The sequence below is a fragment of the Orussus abietinus genome, unplaced genomic scaffold (genome assembly GCF_000612105.2).
Source record: "Orussus abietinus isolate OABI.00-Male unplaced genomic scaffold, Oabi_2.0 scaffold340, whole genome shotgun sequence".
Lineage (NCBI taxonomy): Eukaryota > Metazoa > Arthropoda > Insecta > Hymenoptera > Orussidae > Orussus > Orussus abietinus.
This window is the reverse complement of record NW_019395966.1, coordinates 50,791-78,135: the sequence shown is the minus strand read 5'-3', so window position 1 is coordinate 78,135 and position 27,345 is coordinate 50,791. Positions and strand designations below refer to the sequence as shown.

Below are 27,345 nucleotides of genomic sequence, written 5' to 3'. Positions count from 1 at the left end.
CTGCAGCTCGCAAGATAGTGGTCCTTGGCAGGGAGTCCTATGGTCTCGGTCTCTGACTCGCTAGGAACGGAGTACCGGGGCCAGGAGCTCCACTCGAAGTTTTGATGACGACTGACGTTGACTTATCACAAATTGACTAAAAGACTGACTAGCCCTGACTTCTGATCGGACTGCTGGTTTTATTAGCAGGATATTCCGATTGGTGGGGGTTTCCTAGGGCGCAGGTGAGGGTGGACTTCGGAGTCGTGCTGATGCGTTGCGGAGTCATCAGGTTGTTTGCCCCGGGTCGGTCGTGACTTTTGGAGCCGTTTGGCCGGTGAACTCGTTGATTTCTTTCGCAAGAGTTTCGCGTTTCTGTACTCGAATTTCCATGGCTGACTCCGGTTAATAAAAAAAAAACGGATTTTTTCCTATTTTAGGGTACGGGAGGTACCTACGTAACATTGAATAGACGTAAACGTTCTCGAATTTCAATCCATTAGGGCGAGTTATGAAAGAGAGTAACACGTTCGTTTTGCCGCAATTGGATGGTCCGCAAAACACCGCGCGTATGCTGCTCGGTAATAATTTACCGTGTCTCTTTTTTTCTTTCTCCACTCACGCCAATTTGTCGAAATTCATCACAGGCAACTTCGAAGACTGTGTCTCGAACCTCATCTCGCTTGTGACTAATAAAAAACTATAAATACCGGATTTATAAAGATCGCCGTTCAGTTGAAAATGTATCGCGGCAGACGGTGATTATGATCGTGCATGATAAATCCAAACGCATTTGCAAGAGGAAGCATCGCGACGGTGGAGGCTTAGTTAACAAGATCATCAACGGTCTCCCCGTTGAATTGCATATACCCGGCTATCTGTACTGCGGACCCGGAAAAAAACTAGCCAAAAGATTGGCACGAGGTGATCCAGGCGTCAACCCCCTCGACGCTGCTTGTAAAGAGCACGACATCACCTACTCGAGGAATTGAGAAGAATTGAGATGATTCCCAGTAACGATTCTCGGATCGCTATCAAATCTGCTCTTAAGGGGGCGCAGATGGTCGTTAAACAAGCGGGTGGAAAATGCAATGTTCGTAAACCGCGCGTTCTACCCGTACCATAAAAAATTGGAGGCTTGCTACCGTTTCTCGTCTCCGTGTTTGCGGGTTTCAGTGCCGCTGGAGCGTTGGCTGGTGGAGCGGCAGGCATTGCTAAAGCTATAAACGATGTGAACGCATCCAAAGAACAATTAAAGGAAAGCGAGAGGCATAACAAGGCGATGGAAGCCATTGTACTAAGCAAGGGGTTATACCTGAAACCCTATACGAAAGGACTGGGTATTCACGTAAAGCCAAAAACCTCGAAGGGAAACTGCCACACCGAGCGTTAACTAACGCAGGCCTACTCAAGTACGCGAAAATCGTGAAGATTCCGCATTTTCGAGTAATCTTTATGCGGAACGCTATGCCGAAATATGGACCATCTAGATACAAATCGGCGATAGTCAATCTCGACGACGAAATAGGTCCCGGGACGCATTGGGCCGCATACAAGAAGACGAACGATCGAGTCATTTATTTCGACAGTTTCCGTAATCTTCGACCGCCATTGGATCTCATGGGATATCTCTGTGTTGGTAGTGTAGAGTACAATTATGAACGATATCAGAAGATGATACTTCGAATGCGGACATTTGTGTCGAAAGTTTCTTTGCGGGCAATTACATCGTAAGAAGAAGTATAGTTTATATAAGTGTAGCGTGTAGTTCTGGGACGTCAGTCTAACGTTTGCAATCATGGACAATTCATTTACGTTGACTTTATCGGGCACCGTACTCCGTACTTGAAGCTCAATATTTTCCTCCCATCGAACTTTCTCTGTAAATTATGCTCTCGGTCTCATCAAGTTATTAACTTTCAATTCGATTCCTAACGTAGATATAGATCATAACAAGTTCTACGTTGGGGATGAAATTATCACTACACCGACTGAAAGCTATGAGATAGAGGACATCGAGAGCTACGTACAGAGCACGTTGAACCTGAGCCACTGTTAAAAAAGCATGAAATTTTGGAACATGCACCTCTGATCGTTATCGGTTGCACGAAACAAAACGAATCCCTCAAGTTCGGACCGGTCGACATTCGCCTTGAATTTGAGACTGAAAAGAAATTCCCTGCCGAAACATCGACATTTTGCTTAATCCTGGATGATCGTATCGTTGCGTATAATCCGATCAGTGGTGGGGTGAAGAAGTTGGTATAAAAAGTGTCGATCGCTTCCTCCTACGCAGTTTGCAAAAAGAAATGGAGGTCATCGTAGATCTATAGGGATTTAAGAAACCATCGAATAAGTTTGTTTTAAAGGAGTTTCCTCTAATTGGAACCGATAACTATTTTACCGAGACTGTGACGTTCCTGTTTCAATCACCGTGCCCATGGGAGAGTCTTCCAGGCAAGTATAAGTCTATGAACTTGTAACTGGAACGAAATTTTCACGGGATATCTTGGACCTTGGGCTATATACCGTATAAGAGAGCTAAGAAAAATCGAGGCATTTTGCGAGATGCTGCCAAAATCTATATGAAAAGATTGGAGAAGAAGAAGTGGTTAGAGAATCTTACAGGACAACCTGATCGCTTCGTTGACTTAGGAGATCTGGATTGTCCGTCGTTGCAAAAGTTTCGAAATAAGACGAATACCCGATGTTTGTATCATAATGCTTCGCATTTTGATTGTTCGACCAAAAATAGATCTTAAGGATCTGGTTATCGGAAATAAAGAAACAGTGAAATAATCCGTCATGCGTATTTGTCTGGCACACTCTAAACATCATTCGGCACACTCCAAACACTGAAACTCGATATGGTTATAGTGCCCAGCGAGGTATCACATGATAAGTCCATTCCCCTCTGCGGCACACGTCATGTTTTGAAAAGTATCGTCATCATCCTTCATCGCCTTCGCCATCCTTGCCGGTAGAAATACCGAGAAGCTCTTCTCGATGCTCGTCAGCATTCTCATCCCATATTTGGTTTCCACTTTTCGTATGTTGCAAATTTTATAATCCACGTTAGTTTCCAACTCAAACAACTTCTTCGTTTGTAAGAGATCCGCAAGGTGGTCCACTTTGTTGATTTTTGAAAAATCCATTGCTTTCAATCCAGACGAAGAATTCTCAAGTTTTTTGTAATCTGATCACGTTTGATCCTCGATTCAATCAACTGCTTCACTTCTTCGGTGATTTTCAGAAGCAATTCTATGCGGACTGCAACTTCGCGCTGCTACTCACTATTCCGCATAACTGATCACACGAATAATGAATATGTTGATATGCAGCTCGCCCTTTTATGCATGGAGCCCTCTCTGTTTAAAAAAAATGATAGGGGATTTCCTGGAATCGTTGATGGTGGGAAAGAGACAGAAGCTTTTGAGGTAAAGGCTCCAGAAGGTTCCAAAATGCTATTGTCCAACGTCTACGACAGTTAACGGATTCCTGATTCTCCAAAGTCGACAAATTCGCAGAATTACACCGCGAATCTTCCGATGTCGAATGGCTGACGAGAGCCGATGGATTCTTGCGTCGAGGGAGGCAACGGCTGTCCTCCAAAAGTTGATGGACAAAGTGAATTCTATGAATTACGTCGCGAATCTTCCGGTGTCGAATGGCCGATGAAGGCTGATGGATTCCTGCGTCGACGGAGATAACGGCTGTCCTCCAAAATCGACGAGAATTCTCAGAATTTCGTCGCGAATCTTCCGCCGAGAGAGTTGCGCCGCGAGGGGGAGCAAAGGTGCTGACGCAATTCTTGAAATCGAGTGGCGGACGGCAAATTCCGATTTCAATGGTGTCGTTTGTGGGGGGGGGGGGAGGAAACGTTACGGCAACGGGGGGTTGAGCGGGGGCTTGTAGGCAAGGCGGTTGGGGGTAAGGGGAGACTCACACGATACCACAGCGGTGCGCGCGCGTGTGTGTATGTAAGTGTGCGTGTGCGTGTGCACGAGTTGGTCCACGGGTTTGTTGGCAAGAGGAAAGGGTGGGGGGGACTCACACACATAGGCTGACGCTGCGCATGTGTGTGAGTAAGTGTACGTGTGCACGCACACTAATCTGTCCAGAACCGGCCACTTTATAGTACTCTACTCTTTTCCCTAAGACATGTTTTTACTTTTTCCACCAATAGGAGATTTTTTCCAAACCTAACCATCAGGTACTAAAAATATTTTCGTGCCCCACTATCGGAAATTCTGGAGTCAAACGTCGGGGGTGTAAACCATATATAAGTTAGAATTTAAGTAGCGAGCGACAAACTCTCGATAGATTTTCGTGGGATTTTAGAGAGATTTTTCGTGATATTTTAATGAGATTTGCGAGAGATTTTCGGCAGATTTTCGGGAGATTTCGAAACTACTCTCTTTGTATCGACTTCTACTCTTTGTCGTGTGCGGACTCAGTTTCACTTCGCGCGCTCGCACATTTCAAAACTTAGTTCGATGTCAGCGAACGGACAGCAATCCAGAAAACGAATTAAGGTACTTAGAAATACCCACACTCGTCACACGCACACGTGCTGAATTTGCCATTCCTATAAATCTTCCTCAAACTATTTTTCTTAATAAACTAAGTAATTCATACTCCCGTTTCTTTATTCCGTAATACATACCTCCACCAACATCGACAAATCCGCAAGGAAGGCGCGGGAGTTAGGTCTCACCTCCCCTTCCACATACGAATATTCCATACACGAAATATCCCTTCCACTCCGTTCTCCAGACGTAACAGTTATTCTTCCAGTAACCGACGATTTTGAAGAACAGCAACAACAATTTTTGCACGGATTATAATTTAATCCCGACATTCCTTGGATTTTCTCAGTGCGACTATTTCCATATCTAGAAGCAGCTATTTAATTTTTGTACTGAAAAATATAATTCTGAATTTGTGCGTTTGCAGTAATTTTGACATCTAGTGGATCAATTTTGATGGGATTTTTATTGCTACGTTTTCTTATGATCTTTCGAGGGATATAAAGTTTGTTTTATTATTTCATTACATCAGGAAGTTTATTGTTAAACAGAAATGTCATCTGTTAATTCCGTTGTTTTCATCATCGTAGAGCGGACAATTGTCTTATCACGCGTGGGTAAAATGGATGCACAGTTTACATTATAACTTCTGCTAAGTAGCTCTGATAAGAAAACATGGAATATAGTCACTTTGACAGAATTAATCTAAAGAAAAATGTACTATAGTGGATTGTTAAGTACATATGCAACTAAAATTATTTTAAAGGGTATGAAATTGGTCCAGGCAATGCCGGGTTTAATAGCCAGTAACATATGCATGTCAGTAATTGAAACATCTCGCAGGCATAATATATTTGGACATTCTTTTCCTAGAATTGTCCGGATTTATACGAACAGGATTAAGACGTATTTGGATAACATAACAACAAAATAAATAGATGTGTACCTTTTCCGTGGACGTAGCTATGGTCGTCGCTTGCTCATCGAGAATGTGACACCGAACAGTTGTGGTGCCGACGTCGAGAGCAGCAATATACAACATCCTTCTGCGAAACGCCAAGGTGTCATATAGGCACGAGCTCAAATTACGCGCGGTTCTCAAGTTAGACCTGTGGAAGTGCATGAAATTGTTGTTAGGTGGTGGCGAACATGATGCAGCGATAGACTATGTATACCTAGGCCTCGCAATGGACTTTCCACTCCCAAATTCTCAATAGGCAGAATAAGTTAAACTGTCTGGGTTAGTAGCCGCCTGACATGGTATATTTGTTTCCCCCTTCCACTGCAAAGCGAGATCTAGATACATATGGTCTAACAAGAAACGTTCACGAAGTGTTCTTCTCCGATTTTGTTCAATTTTTGCAATTTTGTAGAAAAACATTCTAAGGGATATGTATTTTTTATACGCACGGTAAAACGATTTAAAGAGGTGAAACTATCCTCGACATTTGAGCATGCCAGGGGGTGGTTTCGCAGTTTCACCCAGAAGGCACTCTACCTATTTGTATGAAACAAATGGCAAAATGTTCGTAATAATGAAGGTAGAATAAGGCATTATAAGTTCTCTATGGCGGAACATTTTGAAGGGGCAAATCACGCCTTCAATGATCACTTCTCACCCCCCAGTGTAACAAATCGGAATAAAACTGTCGTCTTTTTGTGGCTACCTAAAAAGTAGAAAGGTGGTTCCGTTACGTTTTCTTCGAAAAAAAGAAACATCGTTGCGGATGGAAACAACCCCATTAATCAACGTCGCGAGTGTTTGTTTAACAACTGAATTTCTTAAGATTTCGGAATAGTAGAGACATCTACATACGAGCGGGAGGCTCAAAACAGGCCAGAAAAGGTTTTAAGACTATCCTAGAGGTAGACCACCCCTGAGATGCAACTGGAAATACATGCAATATAGAGCAAAAGTTCACAATTAGAGAAGACAAGTGAAACCTCATGAAAGTAAATAATCGAAGGTAACTGCACCTATTTACAGAATATTATCCAGAGGGTATCGGTAACGCGTATCGGGAACTTCTTCCACTGCGTAAATCTTTAAGATTGTAGTTGATCTCACAGACGGTGGGTGGTTTCGGGGGAAGGCAAATGACCAACCCGTCCCTTTGGACCATTAGGATGCATAAATTCTAGGAATAGCAAAGCTAACAAAGTTAACCTATACGGGGGTTACCGCCATACATCTTATGTTTCCACGACCGTAAGATGAAGTGAAAAACGTCGACAAACTTGATCAACGTCAGTAAAATAGGTTTTCCTAAATACCTACATTGACGACGTTCGTTTTTATATTGACAGCCGTGTCGAATTACATCGAATATTATACTAAATGGCATACTCCATCAGTCGTTTTCGCACAATAATTATAAAGAAATCGAAGTAAAACTCCAGAAATCCCCTAGATTCATTCATTTGATAAGCAATTCCGAATCGGCCCTTGGGTCTTGGATGGTGTTGATAAAAAAGGGGCTCTAATAGTTGCAGCGCCATCTGCATAGGCAGCGGGTACTGAGATATGCCGTCGGTAACGCCGCCACACTTATGTTACGTAGGCACCTTCCGTACCCTAACATAGGGAAAAACCCATTTCCCGATCGTCGGAGCTAGCCATGGAAATTCAAATACGGAAACGCGATTAAGAAACTCTTGCGAAAGGATCCAACGAGTTCATCGGCCAAACGGCTCCAAAAGTCATCGACCGACTCGGGGCGAACAACCTCATGACTCCGCAAGGCATCAGCACGACTCTGAAGCGCCACCCTCATCTGGGCCCTAGGAAACCCCCACCAATCGGAATATCCTGCTAATAAAACCAGCAGTCCGATCAAGATGTCATTAGTCTTTTGTCATAAGTCAGTGTCAGTTCTTACGCTACACGTTAGTCAAGTATCATCGAACCTTCGAGTGGAGCTCCTGATCCTCGGTACTCCGATCCTAGCGAGTCAGGGACCGAGACCGCCGGACTCCCTGCCAAGGACCACTATCCTGTGAGCTGCAGTAGCGCCATCCGGTACTCCAGCGATCCAACCACCGAGTCAGGACCAGACGGCGGCACTGCGACTTCCGTTGGACGGGAGGCTTCTAGGAGACCTCCAACCCTAGGGCACGTCACGGGACAAAGGTGTTCACGCACAGTCATCCGGCTGGGTCGATCAAAGGAGACTGTCACCGAATACGGCCGTTGAACAAGCCAGGTATAGGATCCTTCGCAAGCTGGACTCATCCTCATTTTCATTCTAGTCTATTTATTAACCCTTCATCTTCGATCAAACCCGAATTCTAATCATTATCGCGACTTCCATGCCTTGCTCCGGTTAACCGGATAGATTAAGAACCCCTTAACTTCCTCCAAACAGCTGAGCTCGAATCTCAACATCGCGAGACAGACCCACGTGTAGACCGCCATTAAAACAGTAAGGAATTCCCGCATCAGCACTCCGGCGTCCAGTAACCTACCGCTGCTAAAGCGTGCTATCGCGACACCCGAACCGCCGCAACGCGGAAGTATATTAACCTAGCGAAAATTAGGTCAAGGCACCCCGGGTGCCCTCCTAGCTGATTGTAGTTCACACCTCACGGACGAATAAATGCAAACTATCTTAAATACACTAGCCACATTGCCATTCGTTCGCACCCCTTTTTATTCCTCACTCCCCTAGATCCCACCAGAGGAATTGATCTAGCCGCTCGGATCAATCTCCTCACAAACTTAAAATAATCGTTACGCGCAAGATTTGGGTAATCTCAATCCGAATCACCCCGGCCTCGCATCCGCTCGGCCTCCCCGTAACATTATTGTAAAATATACGCGAATTGAACTTGGTCTAAGTGGAACGCCGAACGGACTTAGAAATATTAATTATTTCGAAAAGGGACTTAAAATCGCAAATAGTCGCGCGAGGAACGAACTTTAAACTGAACGTAGTGCGGTCGGTTCCCAGATCTTTTCAATCGGGAATGAAACCTACGAGGTATGAAAGAGAGGAACTTAAGAAAGTTAGTCAGAGGGACTATCGCACTTTAAATCGTGCGTGAGATAGGAAGGCAGGACGGTTCCGAGGGACTTAGAATTTTTCTGGGCCGTCCTGGTAAAGGGAAGACACATGAAGGAATACAGGAATTGTCAAAATTTCCGAAATGGTTTTAGAATAAACCTTAGACCTGAGGAATGGAACTTTTTGAGAGAAGTACTTCCTTAAGAAACGAGTAATGAAATCATTAACGAAAATTGCTCCGAAATCGGAAAGGAGGCAAACGTTAGTTTCCGAGGATGCGACAGAGGTAGAAAATCATTGAAAGAGGGGTCGACGGCTGAAAATCGTCGCGATTTTGCCGGACAAGGGAATAGCACTTGAAAATTCGAGGGACATACGACTTTCGCACCGCGGCATTCGCTCCGCGCTACGCGATGCGGAAACAGGCCGTTCGGCCCCGAGAGATGAGGAAAATGAAAGGCACGTGCGCACCGAGTGACACGGACGGCCCTCTGGCCGCCTCGTGGCTTCTTGGTCCGTGGCACCGCGAACTCGAGACTTTAACATTTTCTGTTAAATGGGAGGCTCCGGAAGGAGCTCGCAAGGAAGTGCTGATTCCGGATCACATGATCCGGGCCGCCGGAGGGAATCTATCTACTCACGGTTTTCTCTTTTTATTCTTTATTTAACCCTGAAATTTAAATACTCCCGGGGAGATCTCGCCGCACGGTCGGCCAAATCGGCCAAGTTTTCCGACAAAGGTCCCGTTCTCCCCGGACACCACACCCGCTCCTCGTCCTCCCCGAACGCGCGACCTCGGCGGTCGGCGCTAGGAGACCCTCGAACCGGCGGAACTCAGAAAAAAGAGGGAATGCGTTGGGAAAGAGTCCACCCCGCGTGGCCCTATTTTCCCAAAATTATGCGTGGGCGGTCGCCCCGCCCGACCGCGACCCGGCGCGGCCGTTAGTCGCCCCTCGCAACTAACTGGCCCTTGAAATGAGAACAAGAGGGAGAGGAATAATAAATAAAATCTATCGTGACGTCAACGGGGGGAGGAGGAGACTACCCGCGGTGGGAGCCCGGGCCCCGGTTACCTTAAAGCCCTTCGGCTTACCGGCCCCGGCTCGGCGTGGCGGTCCTCCGCTGGTCATTGGCGGTCTCGTCTGATCCGGACTTCCGGGGCGAAGGCTGCTGCGGCGGTGAGGGGCGAAGAGGCTCCGAGCGGCTTAAGGTGTTCGGTCCGATTTACGGGAACCAAGAAGAACGGGCTGCGTCCGGCGACCCGTTTTGTTCAGGTTCCCCCTCATTAGGGCCGCTGTCTTCCGCGACGTCCCATTGGCCTAATTTTCCAATGGTTGACCCAATTAGCGGCTGACGGGAATCCTCGGTCGGCGCGCTTCCGGGATGGGACGCCGCCGGGGGCCGGCGGGCTGCCGGCTCGCGAGGATCAGGGCCGGCACCTGTGAGGGCCTCTCCCCCTCGGGCCAATCGGTGGATTTTCCCGAAGCTATCCCTCGAGCTCTGGTGGCTGGTCCCGATTGACCTGGGGCTCGATCGGGGCCGTGGCCCCAGGTGTCCCCCTCTCGAGGAGGTCGCCCTGAATGGCCTCGGTGGTCCTCGAGGCGCCACTTGATCCCAAGCCTCGTGGACATTTTTGGCCTGTCCGCCGCACCAATACATGGCCGCGGATGGGCTTCTCGGGGACGCAGAGACGCCTCCTCGAGGGTGTCAGCGGTGGTCGGGGCCTCGTAGGTGGGCTCCTGCCCGCCGGTCCGGCGTCTGGCCGGGAAGTCGGCGCCCTCCCCGCGGGCGGGCATCCTCACGCCGCCAGGGCGACCTTATATCCTGCCCCCGCAGGTCCGGCATCCGGCGGCCTCCGCAGGCCCTTCGATGCGGTCATTTAGGTCGTCCTGGTGGGTGCCCCGCAGTCGCTTCCCTGGTTCGAGGTCCTGACGGCCCTGATGTCTTGTTTTGGGTCATTCCGCGGCGGTCGAGCGTCGCGCGTGCCGAGCCGGGCCGTCGCGCTTACAGATAGCGATATTGAGCGAGGCCTTGAAGCAGCTAATTATTCGCTCTAGGCCACGAAATGAAAATTTGACGGGTACATGGCCTAACATGGCTTAAGGCCAAAGAGATGACAAAACTAATGAAACGGTTTGATCTTAGGTTTCTTCAGGTACGCCACTGCAGAGAGGGATGAGTTAGTCGAATCCGACGTACCCGATTATATAATTGAAATGCCGCTTTGAGGCAAAGAGGAAGGAAAGGTACTTCGGGGACGACTAATTCCCCTTAACATTAACTAAACTAAACGATGTTATGTAAAGAAGGGGTTTTCGGCCCCTTCCACGCTTTCTCGAGTCCACGTGCCTTTGGTAAAATAAAATACATGAAGACAAAAGGTACAATGGACATCTAAGTATATTCGGGCCAACAGCCCTCATCATTCCCGCCCCCTCCAGTCACCGTCGCCCGGACCCATGGTTCCTTGCGGCCGGAGTAGGCGATGGAAAAAAAGAATGGTACCGTTTTGTGACGGCATTTCCCCCTCAGAAATGACACGTCACAATATATAGCTTGTATATGTATATCGTCTATGTATAAGGTATACATATCGAATATGTATAACGTCTATTTAATATCGTAAAAGATGTAGACATAGATACTCTGTAGATAATCGCAGATATCGGGGTTTGATACATGAATATTTATGGTTGACCTATATCCACACATCCTATTCATATACAAAAACTAGATATTCATATAACGTTTATTTAACGTCGAATAGATATATACATAATTGATGTTCCCTAGAAAGACGCAGTTATGGAGGTTTAACCCCCGAGTAGTCAAGAGAGGTCAGAAGGGAGAGAGTGAGAGAAAGATCCGTATATTCACTATCTACGATATATTTACTAGGTCATTACTACATTCAGAAAAAATCTGTAACGAGGACTGGAAAGAGTTGTACATGCCGAATTATACGGTTGTTTACTATACGTAAATAATACTAAATCATATAGGTATAGGAGACGTTATACGATATCTATTATACATTATATATTTACATATCTTACGTATAACATCATGCAAATCATATTCGCATTATATACGCGTATTGGCTATTTATAGATATCTTATAGATCCCTACAAATAGGCATATACCGAATCTAGATATCTGCGGTTATCTATTAAGTACATACTTTTTAGATGTTTAACAGACGTAATATAAACATATATCTTTTATATATGCACCGTATATGGGGATATAGATCAACCATAGATATTCGTGTATCAAACCCCGATGTCTGCGACTATCTAGAGAATATCTAATAAGAGCGTATACGTGATATAGATTTGTACACGTAAAATAGATATCTATCTTCAGTATAGCTAGTGCATATGAATGATATAGGTTTCCTACAGAGGTATGGATATTCCATATACTCTTCAGTGCGAGAAGATTCTGATTAGTTGCACGAGAATGTTGGGGGTAAGTCTCTTTTTGCTATAAACTTATCATTATTGTCATTAGCATCGTATTTTTTATCCACTACCTGCTTATTTTTAGTTTCAGTATTGTATTTTTCATCCTCTGAAACCATTGTCTATTGTTGTTCCTCTTGACGGTTGCCACTGGTAGTTTCGACAGAGTCCAGTAGATGGCGCATGGCGCTCGTGTGGCTTTCCCGCAAGTGGCACGTATAATAGTTCGTTTGAATATAAGACCCAATACCGTTCTTGATGTTTAAGTTTTAATACCATTCTGATTAACTGTTTCAGATGCCGATACTCCGGCTCTGCATCGGCGAAAGACTGTCCTCAACCCGGAGACGAGGGAAGGGGAGAAACGATAATCGAGCCAACACACACACCACCCACACCAAGCAATAAATAAAGATGTCCTCCCTTCAGAATAAAAATATATAAGAATACTGACAGTCCCACAGACACATAATGACATGCCCATAATTTGTCCAATATGTTACAACATTAACCTGAGTTTTGATATACGTAAAATAGATATTATATTTTATGTACATTAGATCTTATTACGCCGCATATAGATATTTCAATTACGTACAATATACGTATATTAGACGGTCATTTAGCCCTATTTTATACATCTTACAGATATCTTATGGATATCTGTAGATAGTCAATATACGTATATAATAGGTATATGTTCTGTGTGGGTAATAGTGGAAATAGCTGTAATAATAGAGAATGTAAAAAACTTTGGCAATAAATAATTTCTGAGAAAAGTGTATGTTTTTATTTCTGTACGAAAGAAATCTAGGAAATTCGATGCGTTCTTTATTACAAAAGATGGAAAATCAGTTCACATTTCGTTCTCAACAACGTATTGACTGTATAAATACATTTTAAAGTTGCTATAAATTCGAAGTTATCCTAGAATAGAAATACAACAAAACACTGTAGGGAGGTATATTTATGTACACATATAGATATATGTAACTTAGTAAGTAGAATGTAGATGACGTTATTATGGGTTATGTTTCTTTGAAACTCATAGATTATTATAAAAAAAAAATGTTAATTTATCCCATTATTATTCATATTTGTTCACATTACGAACCCGATATATCTGAAAATAATGATTTCAAATCATACTGAATTAACTTATAATTTATCATCAATAAGAAATGATTATAACTAAATTATACATTAAGAATTTTAAAGAAATTATTATAACTGGGAGATTTGCGGCTAATAACTAACCTAACCTTATTAACTGCAAAATTTACAGTAGTATTAGAACATTTTTTCTTAAATAACAGTTTTTTTAATTTTATTCAATTTAAATTTATGGCGGTAAATTTGCAAGTTCATACTTCCGGTATAGTAGATCCAAAGGTCGCTGCAAACATTAGTCTCGAAGAATAACATGCGGGTGTCAGTCCCCTGGGGGTCTATTACGTAAAGCAAATTGAGCGAAAATGTGACGAGCAGCTTACGGTATTACTAAACGTTTTTTGTGGTGAAAATGCGAGACCATTCATATGAACTGGTGCGACACAATTTTTTTAGAGAAATGGTGAAGCGTACAAGAAAAGATAGAAAAATAAGCACCGTGAACGCCATCTTCCAAGAAGATGAGAATTACGTGATGCTTCAGCCCCATTTTCGTTAGAAGAAAGAGAATTTACTAGTATGTATAAGTTAGTTTCTATTATTGCGAGGTTATATTACATTATTAAACATTGAAAACGGTTAAATAATTCATGCTTACATGATATGATAAGAAAATTATATTGTTGAACTCCTATACTAATTATAATACATTTAAATATGAATGTAATACGTATTTAAAAAATATAGCTACACTCGAATCCTTGTCTTTACTTTACTTTCAACGGCTATCCGTCTTCCCGCCTTTCCTGCCTATAACCCACTACCTCTCAACAATTTTCGATTTACAAGGTATATATCTTTATTTTTTAGCAATATTACTACACCGGAAGTGCTAGTGATCTCGTTGTTTCATACAGCGAATACGTAATTCGGCGAATAAACCCACATGAGACGAAAGTCCGAGAAGTGAGGGCTCCCATCAAAAATACGTAATAAACGCGCTGATGTTGTATATACACTGACGTTCGTCGACGGTTTCATCCTGTCCGTAATGCCCTCTCCGGCCGCGCGGCGTACTAGCGGCGGGAGCAGCGCGGGATTTCAATCGCTCGAGGGGCAGAATGGATTTCCAAAAGAAAATAATTATTTGTAAACAAAAATAATTAATGAAACTTATATACGTATTATTGTGGAGTGTCCCTGACCCACTTAACGTAGTTTTTGTCAAATGATTATTTAAAGAATATATTAAAACATGTTTTATTAAAAGTTAACAAGTTTCTTATCGATTCAATTGTTCCATCCACTGAACCGAAGTTAGAATATTATCTTACCTGAAAAACAAATTGTTTAATAATACGTATACAGTGAAATGCCGTAGGAAAATTTACTTCGCATCCACTTTCGGACATAGAAGCGGAATCGTGATTTCATGTCTCTCATATATTTACGTTCTACACCATTCTTCGTATTCCTCGAATAAATGGACACCTGTAAATCATTAAATGAGCATGTAAATGAGCACCCGTATACATAACTTTCCTCATCCGAGTTTATTATAAACGCAAATCTGAGTAACATTTATGAACTGAATTCATTCGAAATAGGTATCCAAAACGTGAAACACCATTTTCTATTTCGTATTTGAAATGAAAACAATAAACTGTTTTGAATTTCCAATTTTAAAAAGATTTTGAATCTTTTTCCATTTGAAATTAAATACTTCCAGAGAAATGAGAATATTAGAAAAGAATCGATCAGAATGATATTTGTTCTATCAATTGAATTAACTCTCGAAAGAGTTAAACAACACGCATAACTCGAAATAGCCACTTTCGCAAAAGCTGATAAAATTAAATTTTTGACTTGCATTTTAAATACAAATACGAGTCACAAAATTACGTGTCCGAAAAAAGCATGAACAACGAAGGGTTAACATTACGAGTAGATGGCACAGTTTATTCGAGACGACAGTTCTCGTGGAGGAATTGATCCTCCATTCTCTCTGTCAATTACATGATCGCGGTCGTTGCAAAATGACAATCCACCTTGCGAGCCGCGCAAGGAAGGGGCGATAAGGCCCGAGGGTGGACGATTGCAAGCGAGAACGCCATCGGGAGGCATAAGATCCGCGAGAGTGCAAGGAAGAACGCAGTCCGGGGTAAAGAGAGAGAGTCTTCCTCGCCGGCGTGTAAACATTGATGCTAATCCGATTATTGGGAGCCGATGTCGAGACCCTCACAACAGGAGGTGGAACGCCCGAGACCGGAGTTTTGAGAGTGATAATCGAAGCACGAGGTCGTTTCGACCTGTAGGAGCAAACGAAAACGCCACGCCCCTCGAGCCCCAGTCGGCGGCCAAGCCGAGCCGGCCACGCCAACGCGAAACCGATATCTGGTCAGGGTCTGAAACCCGAACGTATAAGTCTGTCCCATGTTATTCGAAGTATAGCGCATCAAGTAGGCTATCTCACTCTGACACACGGCCTCCAGGGCGGATATAGAAAGACACTAGTATGCAGTCCCCTTACCGCACCGACCCTCCGTCCTCGTGCTACCACCGAGGTTGAGTGTCGACAGACTCGAACGATTTTCGGATGACTCACCCCCCTCCTTCCCTTTTCCCTCCATGTGTTACGCTTGTCAGATAATTGATGTAACCAAATAGTTGCCATTCATATTTACTTTCGGCTGTTTTGGGACTGTTCGACCGTCGCGAAATATACTGCAACTTGCCGTATAATATCATTTTGCAAGAATGTGAATTCCTTCGGAAGTACAGAATTTTATTTCTTATCCCTCTGTTTACTGTGCTTATTTTAGTTTATGCTATTTGCAAAATTTCTCTTTATATCATTTTGCTTTAATGTCCATGCCTTCAAGTTGTTTTATTTTAAACCACGGAACTCCGTAAATTTATCATTTTTCAGCTTATACGTGGTTTATCAATTTGCCTGTCTTAATAAAGCAGGGACGACGAAAGGTTAAAGTTACGAGTAGATGACATAGTTTATTCGGGACGACAGTTTTCGCTTGGGAATCGATCCTCCTTTCCCTCTGTCAATTACTTGATTGCGGTCGTCGAAAAATGACAACCCACCTTGTGCGCTACGGAAGGAAGGAGCGATAAGGCTGGCGGGTGAACGAGTCCAACCGAGAACGCCGTTGGGAGGCATAAGACCCGCGAGAAAGGAAGGAAGAACGCCGCCCCGGAAGGGACGAGGCCGTAGCCCGGGGTAGAAAGAGTCTTCTACGGCGGCGTGAAAACATTCACAATAATCCGCTAATCGGGAAACCGACATCGAGACCCTCACAGAAGGGGGTGGAAGGCCCGAGACCGGAGTTTTGAGAGTGGTAGTGAAAGCTCGTGGCCTTTGCTACCCATAGGAGCAAAAGAGAACGTCGAACGAAAACGTGTGGTCCGAGATGACCCGATTGTAGGTCCCGGCGAGGGAAAGGACGAAAGCAGCGTTGATCGACCACACGAAAAACGTCTGGGAAAAGCTACGACAAAGTCCGGAGTTTTTAAAAATTCAATCGAAAATTTAATCGATTCGATTCTGTATCGATTAAATCAAGTGGTTGACAGGGACGGATTCTGGATGGACTATTATGGATGGACTATTATGGATTGACGATAAGGCCCTTTTCAGGGCCTCAAATAAATACTATGTAAAGCAACCTAGCATCATGCAAATAAAAATTAATAAAGAATCGACCTTCTTTTCCCAAACGCATATCCTTAAATAAAGAAAAATTCCTCCGTTTCCGACAAACCACATTACGAATGAAAAGAAAATGTTGTGTCTTCGAGTATTTTTAAAATCGAATATACAATGTGCTATTAGGAACACCATGTGCAACCCTCATCAAACATATGTTTTCTCGTATTTTTTACTAACTCATGCTGCAAAGAAAAAGGAGAGTAAATTCATCTAATTTTCTGAGAAATATGGCGAACTCAATAAACCAGTTGACTCAATTTAGATTTGGCGCTATAAATTCTGTTTCAGTCAAGTTTCGAGTTGATTCAACTACAAAATGCGATTTTGAACTAAATGTATGTTGCCAACTCGCTTATTGAGTTCGCCATATTTAACTTAGTAAATGAGTTGAATTTACTTTTTTTTTTCCCATGCAGAAGTAAAACAATATAAATCTAGAAATTCAGGAAACAAAACATAAATCCAAGTCTTTGTTAATGTCTTAAAATACATTTTATTCTCCTTAAAAATAAGCAGTCAATATGAAACTTTATAAATTTCTTTAGTATCTGTCAAAGTTATTTGGTCCCGTTTTGCTCGCTTGAGTGCAATCTGAAAGATTTCTTAGGTGTCATTTTTATACACTCGGTGACCAATCTTCTTAACGTAGTTTCTGACCATCTTTTCCCGCTTCGCCCCGACCAATACACTGAAAAGGAAATCAATTGCTCGAAAATAGATGGTTTAATTTTTCTCAACCTGACCTCAAATACATTACTGTGAAATGTAGTCAAAAGATTGAAATATGCACAAATTGAACGAATAACGCTGGAAAACCTTAATATAAAAATTAAGTTTATGAAGCAATGAGAAAACCACAGGATTTCTCGTTACTTCTCAAATTTGATTACATGAACACATTAAACTTACGTCAGTAAAATATTCAAACATAATTGGAGAGAAAATTTTACATTGCGGAACGAATTGACATTTTTGCAATATTATATTTGTCGCGCACAATATTATATTATAAATATACGCAAAAGAGTTGCAGTACATTTCACGACGATCGAACAGCCTAGTAACACCCCAATGTAAATTGAAATGGCAAATATTTTGTTATATCAATTGTCTGACAAACGTGACACGAGGAGGGAAAAGTGAAGGAGGGGGGTGAGTCATCCGAAAAGCGTTCGAGTCCGTCGACACTCAACCACGGCGGAAGCACGAGGACGGAGGGTCGGTGCGGTAAGGGGACTGCATACTAGTGTCTTTCTATATCCGCCCTGGAGGCCGTGTGTCAGAGTGAGATAGCCTACTTGATGCGCTATACTTCGAATAACATGGGACAGACTTATACGTTCGGGTTTCAGACCCTGACCAGATATCGGTTTCGCGTTGGCGTGGCCGGCTCGGCTTGGCCGCCGACTGGGGCTCGAGGGGCGTGGCGTTTTCGTTTGCTCCTACAGGTCGAAACGACCTCGTGCTTCGATTATCACTCTCAAAACTCCGGTCTCGGGCGTTCCACCTCCTGTTGTGAGGGTCTCGACATCGGCTCCCAATAATCGGATTAGCATCAATGTTTACACGCCGGCGAGGAAGACTCTCTCTCTTTACCCCGGACTGCGTTCTTCCTTGCACTCTCGCGGATCTTATGCCTCCCGATGGCGTTCTCGCTTGCAATCGTCCACCCTCGGGCCTTATCGCCCCTTCCTTGCGCGGCTCGCAAGGTGGATTGTCATTTTGCAACGACCGCGATCATGTAATTGACAGAGAGAATGGAGGATCAATTCCTCCACGAGAACTGTCGTCTCGAATAAACTGTGCCATCTACTCGTAATGTTAACCCTTCGTTGTTCATGCTTTTTTCGGACACGTAATTTTGTGACTCGTATTTGTATTTAAAATGCAAGTCAAAAATTTAATTTTATCAGCTTTTGCGAAAGTGGCTATTTCGAGTTATGCGTGTTGTTTAACTCTTTCGAGAGTTAATTCAATTGATAGAACAAATATCATTCTGATCGATTCTTTTCTAATATTCTCATTTCTCTGGAAGTATTTAATTTCAAATGGAAAAAGATTCAAAATCTTTTTAAAATTGGAAATTCAAAACAGTTTATTGTTTTCATTTCAAATACGAAATAGAAAATGGTGTTTCACGTTTTGGATACCTATTTCGAATGAATTCAGTTCATAAATGTTACTCAGATTTGCGTTTATAATAAACTCGGATGAGGAAAGTTATGTATACGGGTGCTCATTTACATGCTCATTTAATGATTTACAGGTGTCCATTTATTCGAGGAATACGAAGAATGGTGTAGAACGTAAATATATGAGAGACATGAAATCACGATTCCGCTTCTATGTCCGAAAGTGGATGCGAAGTAAATTTTCCTACGGCATTTCACTGTATACGTATTATTAAACAATTTGTTTTTCAGGTAAGATAATATTCTAACTTCGGTTCAGTGGATGGAACAATTGAATCGCTAAGAAACTTGTTAACTTTTAATAAAACATGTTTTAATATATTCTTTAACAAATTTTAGAAATAATCATTTAACAAAAATTACGTTAAGTGGGTCAGGGACACTCCACAATAATACTTCAATAATTTTCGTTAATTATCTTTGTTCATAAATATTTATTTTTTTAAGGAAATCCATTTTGCCCCTCGGACAATTCAAATTCCGCGCTGCTCCCGCCGATAGTATGCCGCGCGGCCGGAGAGGACAAGACGGACACGAGGAAAGCATCGACGAATACCAGTGTACGATATTCGTTGAAGCCAATCAAATGCTCCTGTATGACTGTTACTACATTGCACCATGCTCATTTGAAAAAGCGATAAATCTAATTATGTATAAAAATAAACGATTGTTAATATTTTCAGAATTGACAAATCTAGACGGTGCCAACGAATCTACCGACTGGTCGGAATTCCAAGATGGCGGAAAATGTTGCGAGAAAGTTTCATCGTCACAACTTTTTTTCTGCCACTTTTAACGCATGCACGTAAATAACAGGGAGCGGACTTAGTACGCAACTAGTATACTCTACTCTACTAGTATACTCTTTTTTTCTACCACTTTTAACGCATGACGTAAACAACAGGGAGCGGACTTAGTACGCAGCTAGTATACTCTAAATGCAACTTTTGACGAGTTTGAAGTCAGCCTACATTTTATTTCATTTTCGTCGATCTTTTTGAAATTATATAGTAATTTCCAGGGTATCATTTTTTAAATCTTTTTTTATGACTGTGGGTTCATTAACTTAATGAGTAGTCGGTTTATCATGCGAAAAAATGACGGTATTTTTGGTTTTATTGTTTCATTTGTAGTCACTTTTTTATGAGCGATGGAATTGTACTTAAAAAAGTGTTATAAAAATTAAAATAATACCTTAATAATTTAATATATTGAGAATAATTAATTATAAAACATATAATGTAGGGATTCAGCTTATTACTGAATTATAATTGAATAGAATAGAATTATAATAAAAAGATAATCTGTTTACAGATTGTTGCAATATGATAATTACATTCAAATAATTAATTTATTCGCTAAAATTATGGCAGGCAATTAATTAATTAATTAATAATTTAAAATGCAGAAGATAGTTCAATTAACTGTTTTTTCAAATTTTTTAGCCAATTGCTGCATAATGTCTGAATTTGTTGTGTTCATATATGTGCTTTTGTCATAAATGTAGGTCTCCATTGTTATACCTTTTTACATGTAAATAATGTATGCACATTGTTGCTCTTAATTTACAAAATAATATGTTGATATTGATCGACAAATTTTCCCGTTTTCTAATCTTTAAGAACACCTTTTGATAACCAAAAGCTTTTTCCGCAATTTATTGCGGAATATGTCGAATAATTTATTTCATTAGAATGTACATTGTTTCAAAATTACTATAATTTTCCCACAAATAAATGAAATTACATACTGTTTGGACATTGCACTAATTTATTTTAATAATAGAACTTCTTGAACATGTAGATTCTAATGTTTTTACTGACTGTTACATAATAATATTACATTGCAATTTAAGTTTATAATGAAATTAAAAACGAATGACAAACTCATCTGTCTACCATATGTTGAAACTTTGTTCGAAAAGTATTGGATATCCTTAGACGTAAATGACGATAATGAATTCGTACATCCTTTTTATTGGAGATTCAATGAAATAATTCCATCGTACAAATCAAAACAACAGACCTCTAGATGTTCAGCAGAAATTCATTTTTTCCGTATTTTAAACCAATGTACATTAGTATCAATATAACCACCACTTAATTTACCTATAATCATAAAGTAGATTACATTTATTTTCCTGACAATTACTTTCAAAATGTTTAAAAAATTTACGGAAATTGAGTCAAAAGCAGCCCAGTTACGTTAAACGTATTGAAGTAGGTCCGCGGTGACGTCACGGCCTTGCATTCCCACTGGAGAAAGAATACGCGGATCGAGTTATCCTCTTTGATATAGCATACTTGAGTTATACCGTCAAGACAATGATTATATAATGTCTATGTATAATGTTTCAGATTGGTTTTTGCAGAATATCGAGTGGTCACAACTGTATCGTAGATTTAAATGTTTGCGTTTAGCTTTAGGAAAATAATATAAAGTTCTAACTGGAGATTTATTCAGATTAGAAAGACAAATAAAGTTGAAGTATGTTTAAGATTGGGAACAGTTAAGAAAGAAGGAAAACCTGAATAGCAAATTATTAGTAGATCTTGAGGTGACCAAGGACTCCCACCTGGTGTCGCGATTTACTCTTTGATATTAATCACGACGAAGCATGATTTCGATTTACATAATTTACTTATTTTCGTTTTCTAACTTTGCAAGGTAAGGATCTACAGGAAATATCAATACATACACTACTGGTGCTCAGCGCATGTGTTTTGAAAGTATGTCGTCGGTACTAAGCAACGTCGAACTAGGGTTAGTAGATCTCACGCACGAAAATATCGGACCGCCCTCTAGAGATTATCGTACATCCACAGGAAATTATCATACACTTTAACGCATTCACTGATAGCTACGAGATATCTCGTAGAAAGCGTATGTATTAAGATGATTAAAATAGCTTCTAAATTTTTCTGGCAGTGAATGAGTTAAGCACATATGCTCATTAGTGGTAATTTTTGAAACTGAATCTAGGCATTAACGTTAAATGATAATATGTGGAATTTTTTAAGAATTCTCATTACTTTACATTCTTTAGTTGCTAACTAAATATTTTTAAATTATAAAATAGATAACAATAGTTATTGTTACATGACTTGAATTCAATTTAATAGTATATGTATTAATAATGCACATCTTATGATTTTCTTGAATTGTTAAAATATCACTAATTCCAATATCATCCACTAGCTTTGTTCTTTTTATATAAAGCATTTGTATTTGCAACGTATTCTCTGAAGCGATAAACTAAGTGCAACTATTATGCAGTACTAACGAAACGAAAATAAGGAAAGGAAATAGAAAACACCTATACTTTTATACAGTTAATATACATTTATCGTATATTGTACTGAATGCAGCATTATGGTATGCTGTACATTAAATATCATATGCCGCACGATAAATATTATACAAGAGGTATCGTTTATCTTACCTAAATAGAAATGATCGTACCTCTACGGTAAGTATTGTACATCTGATAACCCTGCACCAAACTTCACTAATGTAGAAATGTAAGCTTCAAGTCACTTTGGACTGCATTTTAATAAGGAACAAATGCGTTGAAGGAGGTGCACATAATTAACCCTTTGCACTCGAGAGGTGACTGTCAGCCACTGTTGGTAAATGGAATGGCAAAGTCCTCGAGTACAAAGGTTTAATTTGTAGAGAGATTCTTGGTCAATGAGGACTCATAAAACTAAAGGTGATTGCAGTTGCCAGATTATATGTACATATATATTGCGCATGTTCATATCATATACCTCTCGACTGGAAAGAAAATACCAAATTGAAATATTTGTAAAATTCGCATTTAATAAGATTATAATTAACCCTGCATAATTCCATATGTCTTTTAAGTTGCTTAGCTATGAATCTATTTTTTAAGTTATATTTGATTTTTTTTGGCAAAACTAAATGTAGCGCCTTATTATTGTAGTATATCTTCATAACTAATTAATTATAGTGATAACCAGTTTCTGTTTCCTACATCAAAATATTTATTATTCAGCATTTGTATCAAAATGATAGGTAATGCTTGTTTTTCAATGATTCTTGCTCTTGTACTATTTTCCATTCTAATAAATGAGAAGATGATCATACAATAACTATTAATGTTTGTACAGCTCTCTTTACCCTTTATTGCATTTATATGATGATTTTGTTGTTATTTTCACTTAATATAGTTTCATGATTTCCATGTTGCAGAAAGCGAAAATGATAACTTAATAAGTATTTTTGATAATTTCCCTTCCTTATTTATTTTATAATGTTGTACACATGCAGCAAGAAAACTGAAATATTGAATAACAAATTTGTAAGAAAAAAAATTAATATTAATGAGCAGAAATTGAATGATTCTATATTAGTGATTTCGGACGAGAAACCAATATTATTCGCTCGTGTATCATATAAATATTATTGATAAAAACATAGAATCTACTTATGAATCTTTATAAAACGAAAATTATACTTAAAAACAAATTTCGTAGGAAATTGTACCCTACAGAAAATAATCATCGATCAACCCTTAGTAAAGTAATTTTTCATAAAAACTTGATACACCTTCCTCTCCTATTATTGTTTCTAAAATACGTTCTAAATGTGATATTTATCTTTGTTTAATTCCAAACGTGGTTTTATTTATCTTATGATAGAATATTAAAAAATTATTAGTTTATATAAGGAAGTCAATGTTTACTAATTTAACTATATAATGATTTATTTTTAACGTGAGAAACTTCGGTTATAAAATGATAGCTAGCACTGTTTGTCATTAAACAACTATTTTTAGTAATCTGACACTAGGGAATCACCGTACATCACTCTAAATGTCTCTGTTGTTGTAAACTTGTTTTTTACTGTCCTAGTTAATCTGTTCAGCATCTTGAGAATTTTAAATCTGTAGTTACTTTAGATAGAAATGCTGCGAACGTTTTGCACTAATGTCTATATCGTATTATGTTTATAGGAACATTTGAAACCAGATAAAAATAATAGTGGCATATTTTTTGAAGTTCCGTATTGTTACGTGTTTCCCTCCAATATGAGCAAATAAATATTTAATTAATTAAATGTTCTGTTTTGCAAAGATCCTAAAATAAAACAGGCAATGAGATTTCCACCTCAGACAGAACTTGTTTTATCAACATCAAGGATAACTGACATTTTTAACAACCAGCTGTAGCAAAATGTCTTTTATTCCAAGTTTTTGCAACTTATTGCTCTATTATTTATTTTTCAAAAACATTTCTCAATACAAGTGTCTCAATTTCCATATTTTGCCTCTACTTCTGCAAATTCTTCTCCCCTTCGACCTTCCATGATGTGGCAGTATAAAAATAATGAAGTTAATGCTGTAAAACAAACATTAAATACTATGCATATAAAACGTATATGTATACAAGTGTATAATTATAAATACCTTCTTTGTCAACATGACTCATAAACATTACAAGAGTTCTAAATCTTTTAAGTTGACTTAAGTCCTTTAAATATGCAAACACTGGTTTACATCTCTTTATGAATTCTGTCTTCAAGATTTCTATGATCTCGCTGAATATTTCGGAATCCATAGAATCTTGGAATATTAAATGTATGTTGCCTGCAGGTATTTGCTAAAGATTTTTTAACAGAGAAAACAGTTTATATTTGAAAGATCATTAAAATAAGAATAACCTATAAATACCTGTAAGTATTTATATCGATATTCTGGATATTTATTCTCTTTCCAATCAACAATAAATTGAATTGCAGTTTTTGGTACTGGAGGAACCTTATAATCATCATCAGCAAGACCTGTCAATCTAGTACATGTTTCCCGGCTTGTAATATCATCTTTACGATCTTCTATTAATGTATCAAGTTTAATTTTCTGCACGCATGTTTTTTTCACATTACACCTTGACACACATTTACTTGACAATACATCAAAATCTATCTCTCTCACTGGTATCCTCCTTAAAAGCATCTAACAATAAAATAATGAAATGAATACTTATTAAAAAGAAGATTTATTTCAATTCAATTTTCTATTTCAATTAATTTTTAATTCATTTTAGTAGAAAAAAATATATAAATGACATAAAGAAAACAAAACTTACTTTTGAACGTTGATGAGGTGGTTTAACAGTTGGATTTACAACTGCAACATTTCTCCTGTGCACTAACAATAATTCAGGTACTGCATGTTGCACTGCAGCAATCGAGTCATTTTGTGATACAATCACTGGTAGTGATTTATTTACATTCTTCTTTTTGTATCGCATGGTTAATTCATCCCATACATTTTTACCTATGTTTTTCTCGATTGGTGCTTCTGAATCATCTGCTATAATAACTGGCTTCACAACAAAATAAACAATTTATAGCAACATTTTAAAATCATCTCACAAATTCATTGATTAATGTAATAACTACCTTTGCATTTTTAATCTTCTTAGCGATCGTAGAAAGCATTGATTTAGCTTCTTTATTATTTGGCTCTAGTGACAATATTTTTTCCACGTCATATTTAGCTTCTTCAAATTTTCCTAATTCTATCCTTGCAGTTGCACGCCTATGGTATGCTTTAACGTATGTTTCATCCAAATGTATAGCAGCAGTACAATCTTCTTCAGCAGAATGTAATCTATTTAATAACATCATTATATAACTTTTATTTATCGACATATAATTTTTTTAATTTTTAATAAAAATTTACGTGTTCATTTTCAGATGACATAGTGCTCGATTTGCATAAAATACTGCCTCATGTGGATAGAACTTTAAAGCCTTGGTGTAACATTGATGTGCCTCATTCCATTGCTGTTGTTTAACGAAAATGTTGCCTATCTGCTTATGCTTCATGGCATTTTCATAATTATTTTGCAATTCTTCTTGTGTAATTATTTCTGATTCATTAGATTCATCTTGTTCATCAACTTCTTTGCATGCTTTATCCTAATTTAAAAAAAAAAAATTATGGCATTCGAAATAGATAAAAAAAATATAATACTCATAGTTAATTGAACCAACATTCAAATTAAAATCATTAATCAAGGGTTACGTAATGTGTGATTAAAGTTAATTGTCTGACTTCAGATAGTTATTTGATAGTAGATATTAATCTTCAGTTAACCTATTTTTCATCGGTGCAACACGAAATTTTATTAATCTGAGATTCAGTAATCATAACTAAGAAATTGCCCAAGTGATACTGGTCCTCAGATCCCGTGTTCACGATGCTACATCTCAGTTCAAGATCTGTGACAAAATGCATCTCATCCCACTTTTCTATATTAGTTACAAACTTCACATATATCTAATACTGTAGCGTGCACGATATTACATGCAACTTAACTTTAGGCACTTAACATTCCAGGTCCAAAACCTTGCACCAAATTCTAGCATCATGAACACAAGCTCTTAGACATGGAACAGAACTTACAGCATTAAACTTTTCCCAAGCTGCATAATCAAATGATTTTATGCGTTTCACTTCAGTAGTGTTAATCTTCTTCGGCTTTTTATCTGTTTTAATTTTTTTACTTCTGATTGGTGGGACTTCCTATACGCAAAAAAAAAACAAGTCAATAAATTCAAATAAACTTAATTACAAGATACACATACAAAATCTCCAGTAGTGTTTCGAATATCAGATTCTGCACGTTTCATCTGTTCTTCCCAGTTCTTTATATCCAAAAACTCTCTCTGTATATCTTCTGACATATCTTTTGCTAGTTTTTGCAACTGTATACTTCTATCTACCTCCATTATCGTTCAAAAGAACAAGGTTCTGTTTACAGACAAGTCGTACGTGGTAAAAAGAAAATTGTTGCTATTATTACATTTAATAAGAAAATCTACTCTATATAACAAGTGAGTTGTCGAGGTTAACTTATGCCCAGCAATCTTTATATGTACTCAAATACTGAATGTATGAACTAACGTGAATACAAATACGAACTAAATATTGCTTTTACAGAATGCTCAAATAAAACTCAATTTCACCAGTAAATAACAACAATAATCAGTTTTACAGGATCCACCTATACGAAACTAGATATGATTGTTTATGCCACAGAAAAGATTAGAATAGTCACGAGCAAGAGGGTACACTGAACTCCGTCGATGGTTTCCTCCTGTCCGCTCTGCCCTCTCCGGCCGCGCAGCGTACTAGCGGTGGGAGTAGGGCGGAATATGAATTACCTGAGGGGCAGAATGAATTTCCTAAAAAAAATAANTATTAAAATAAAATCCAGCGATAAAGTTCAAGAACAAAGGTTAATGCCAAAATTTGAGAATTGAAGTTAAGGGTAAAATTTTATGTCACGGTTCAAGAGTAAATGTTAAGA

The 27,345-nt window shown here is 39.4% G+C and overlaps 2 protein-coding genes across 3 annotated transcripts; both read right to left on the bottom strand.

Moving 5' to 3' along the window:
• Positions 1-5,328: 5,328 nt before the first annotated feature.
• Positions 5,329-13,402, bottom strand: LOC111674287. The gene is made up of 5 exons (XM_023433837.1): positions 13,348-13,402; positions 13,235-13,247; positions 13,092-13,100; positions 12,049-12,231; positions 5,329-5,617 (listed from the first exon to the last, which is right to left on the bottom strand). Exons 1-5 carry the CDS (start codon positions 13,400-13,402, stop codon positions 5,329-5,331), a joined length of 549 nt encoding a protein of 182 aa, XP_023289605.1.
• Positions 12,805-27,098, bottom strand: LOC105695927 (RNA polymerase II-associated protein 3). 2 transcript variants are annotated; one of them, XM_023433838.1, is made up of 9 exons: positions 26,621-27,098; positions 26,439-26,558; positions 25,713-25,951; positions 25,430-25,640; positions 25,114-25,353; positions 24,699-24,980; positions 24,435-24,627; positions 22,446-24,366; positions 12,805-12,904 (listed from the first exon to the last, which is right to left on the bottom strand). In XM_023433838.1, the coding sequence occupies exons 1-8, from the start codon at positions 26,762-26,764 to the stop codon at positions 24,278-24,280; spliced, it is 1,518 nt and encodes a 505-aa protein (XP_023289606.1). In that variant the 5' UTR covers positions 26,765-27,098; the 3' UTR covers positions 12,805-12,904; positions 22,446-24,277. The 2 variants fall into 2 exon arrangements, with proteins under 2 accessions (XP_023289606.1, XP_012273418.1); XM_012417995.2 differs by having other exon boundaries at positions 22,466-24,366.
• Between the last annotated feature and the right edge of the window lie 247 nt (positions 27,099-27,345).

What these genes read in the sequence shown, in the direction of transcription:
- LOC111674287 (XM_023433837.1), bottom strand. Translation starts at nt 13,402, where the DNA reads ATGTTATTCTTCGAGACTAATGTTTGCAGCGACCTTTGGATCTACTAT. An exon ending in CTGAAACTAAAAATAAGCAG is followed by an intron (nt 5,618 to 12,048) that starts GTAGTGGATAAA and finishes GCACTTCCACAG; the next exon opens with GTCTAACTTGAGAACCGCGC.
- LOC105695927 (XM_023433838.1), bottom strand. Translation starts at nt 26,764, where the DNA reads ATGGAGGTAGATAGAAGTATACAGTTGCAAAAACTAGCAAAAGATATG. An exon ending in TGTCATCTGAAAATGAACAC is followed by an intron (nt 25,641 to 25,712) that starts GTAAATTTTTAT and finishes GTTATTAAATAG; the next exon opens with ATTACATTCTGCTGAAGAAG. An exon ending in GAGTCATGTTGACAAAGAAG is followed by an intron (nt 24,367 to 24,434) that starts GTATTTATAATT and finishes TTTGTTTTACAG; the next exon opens with CATTAACTTCATTATTTTTA.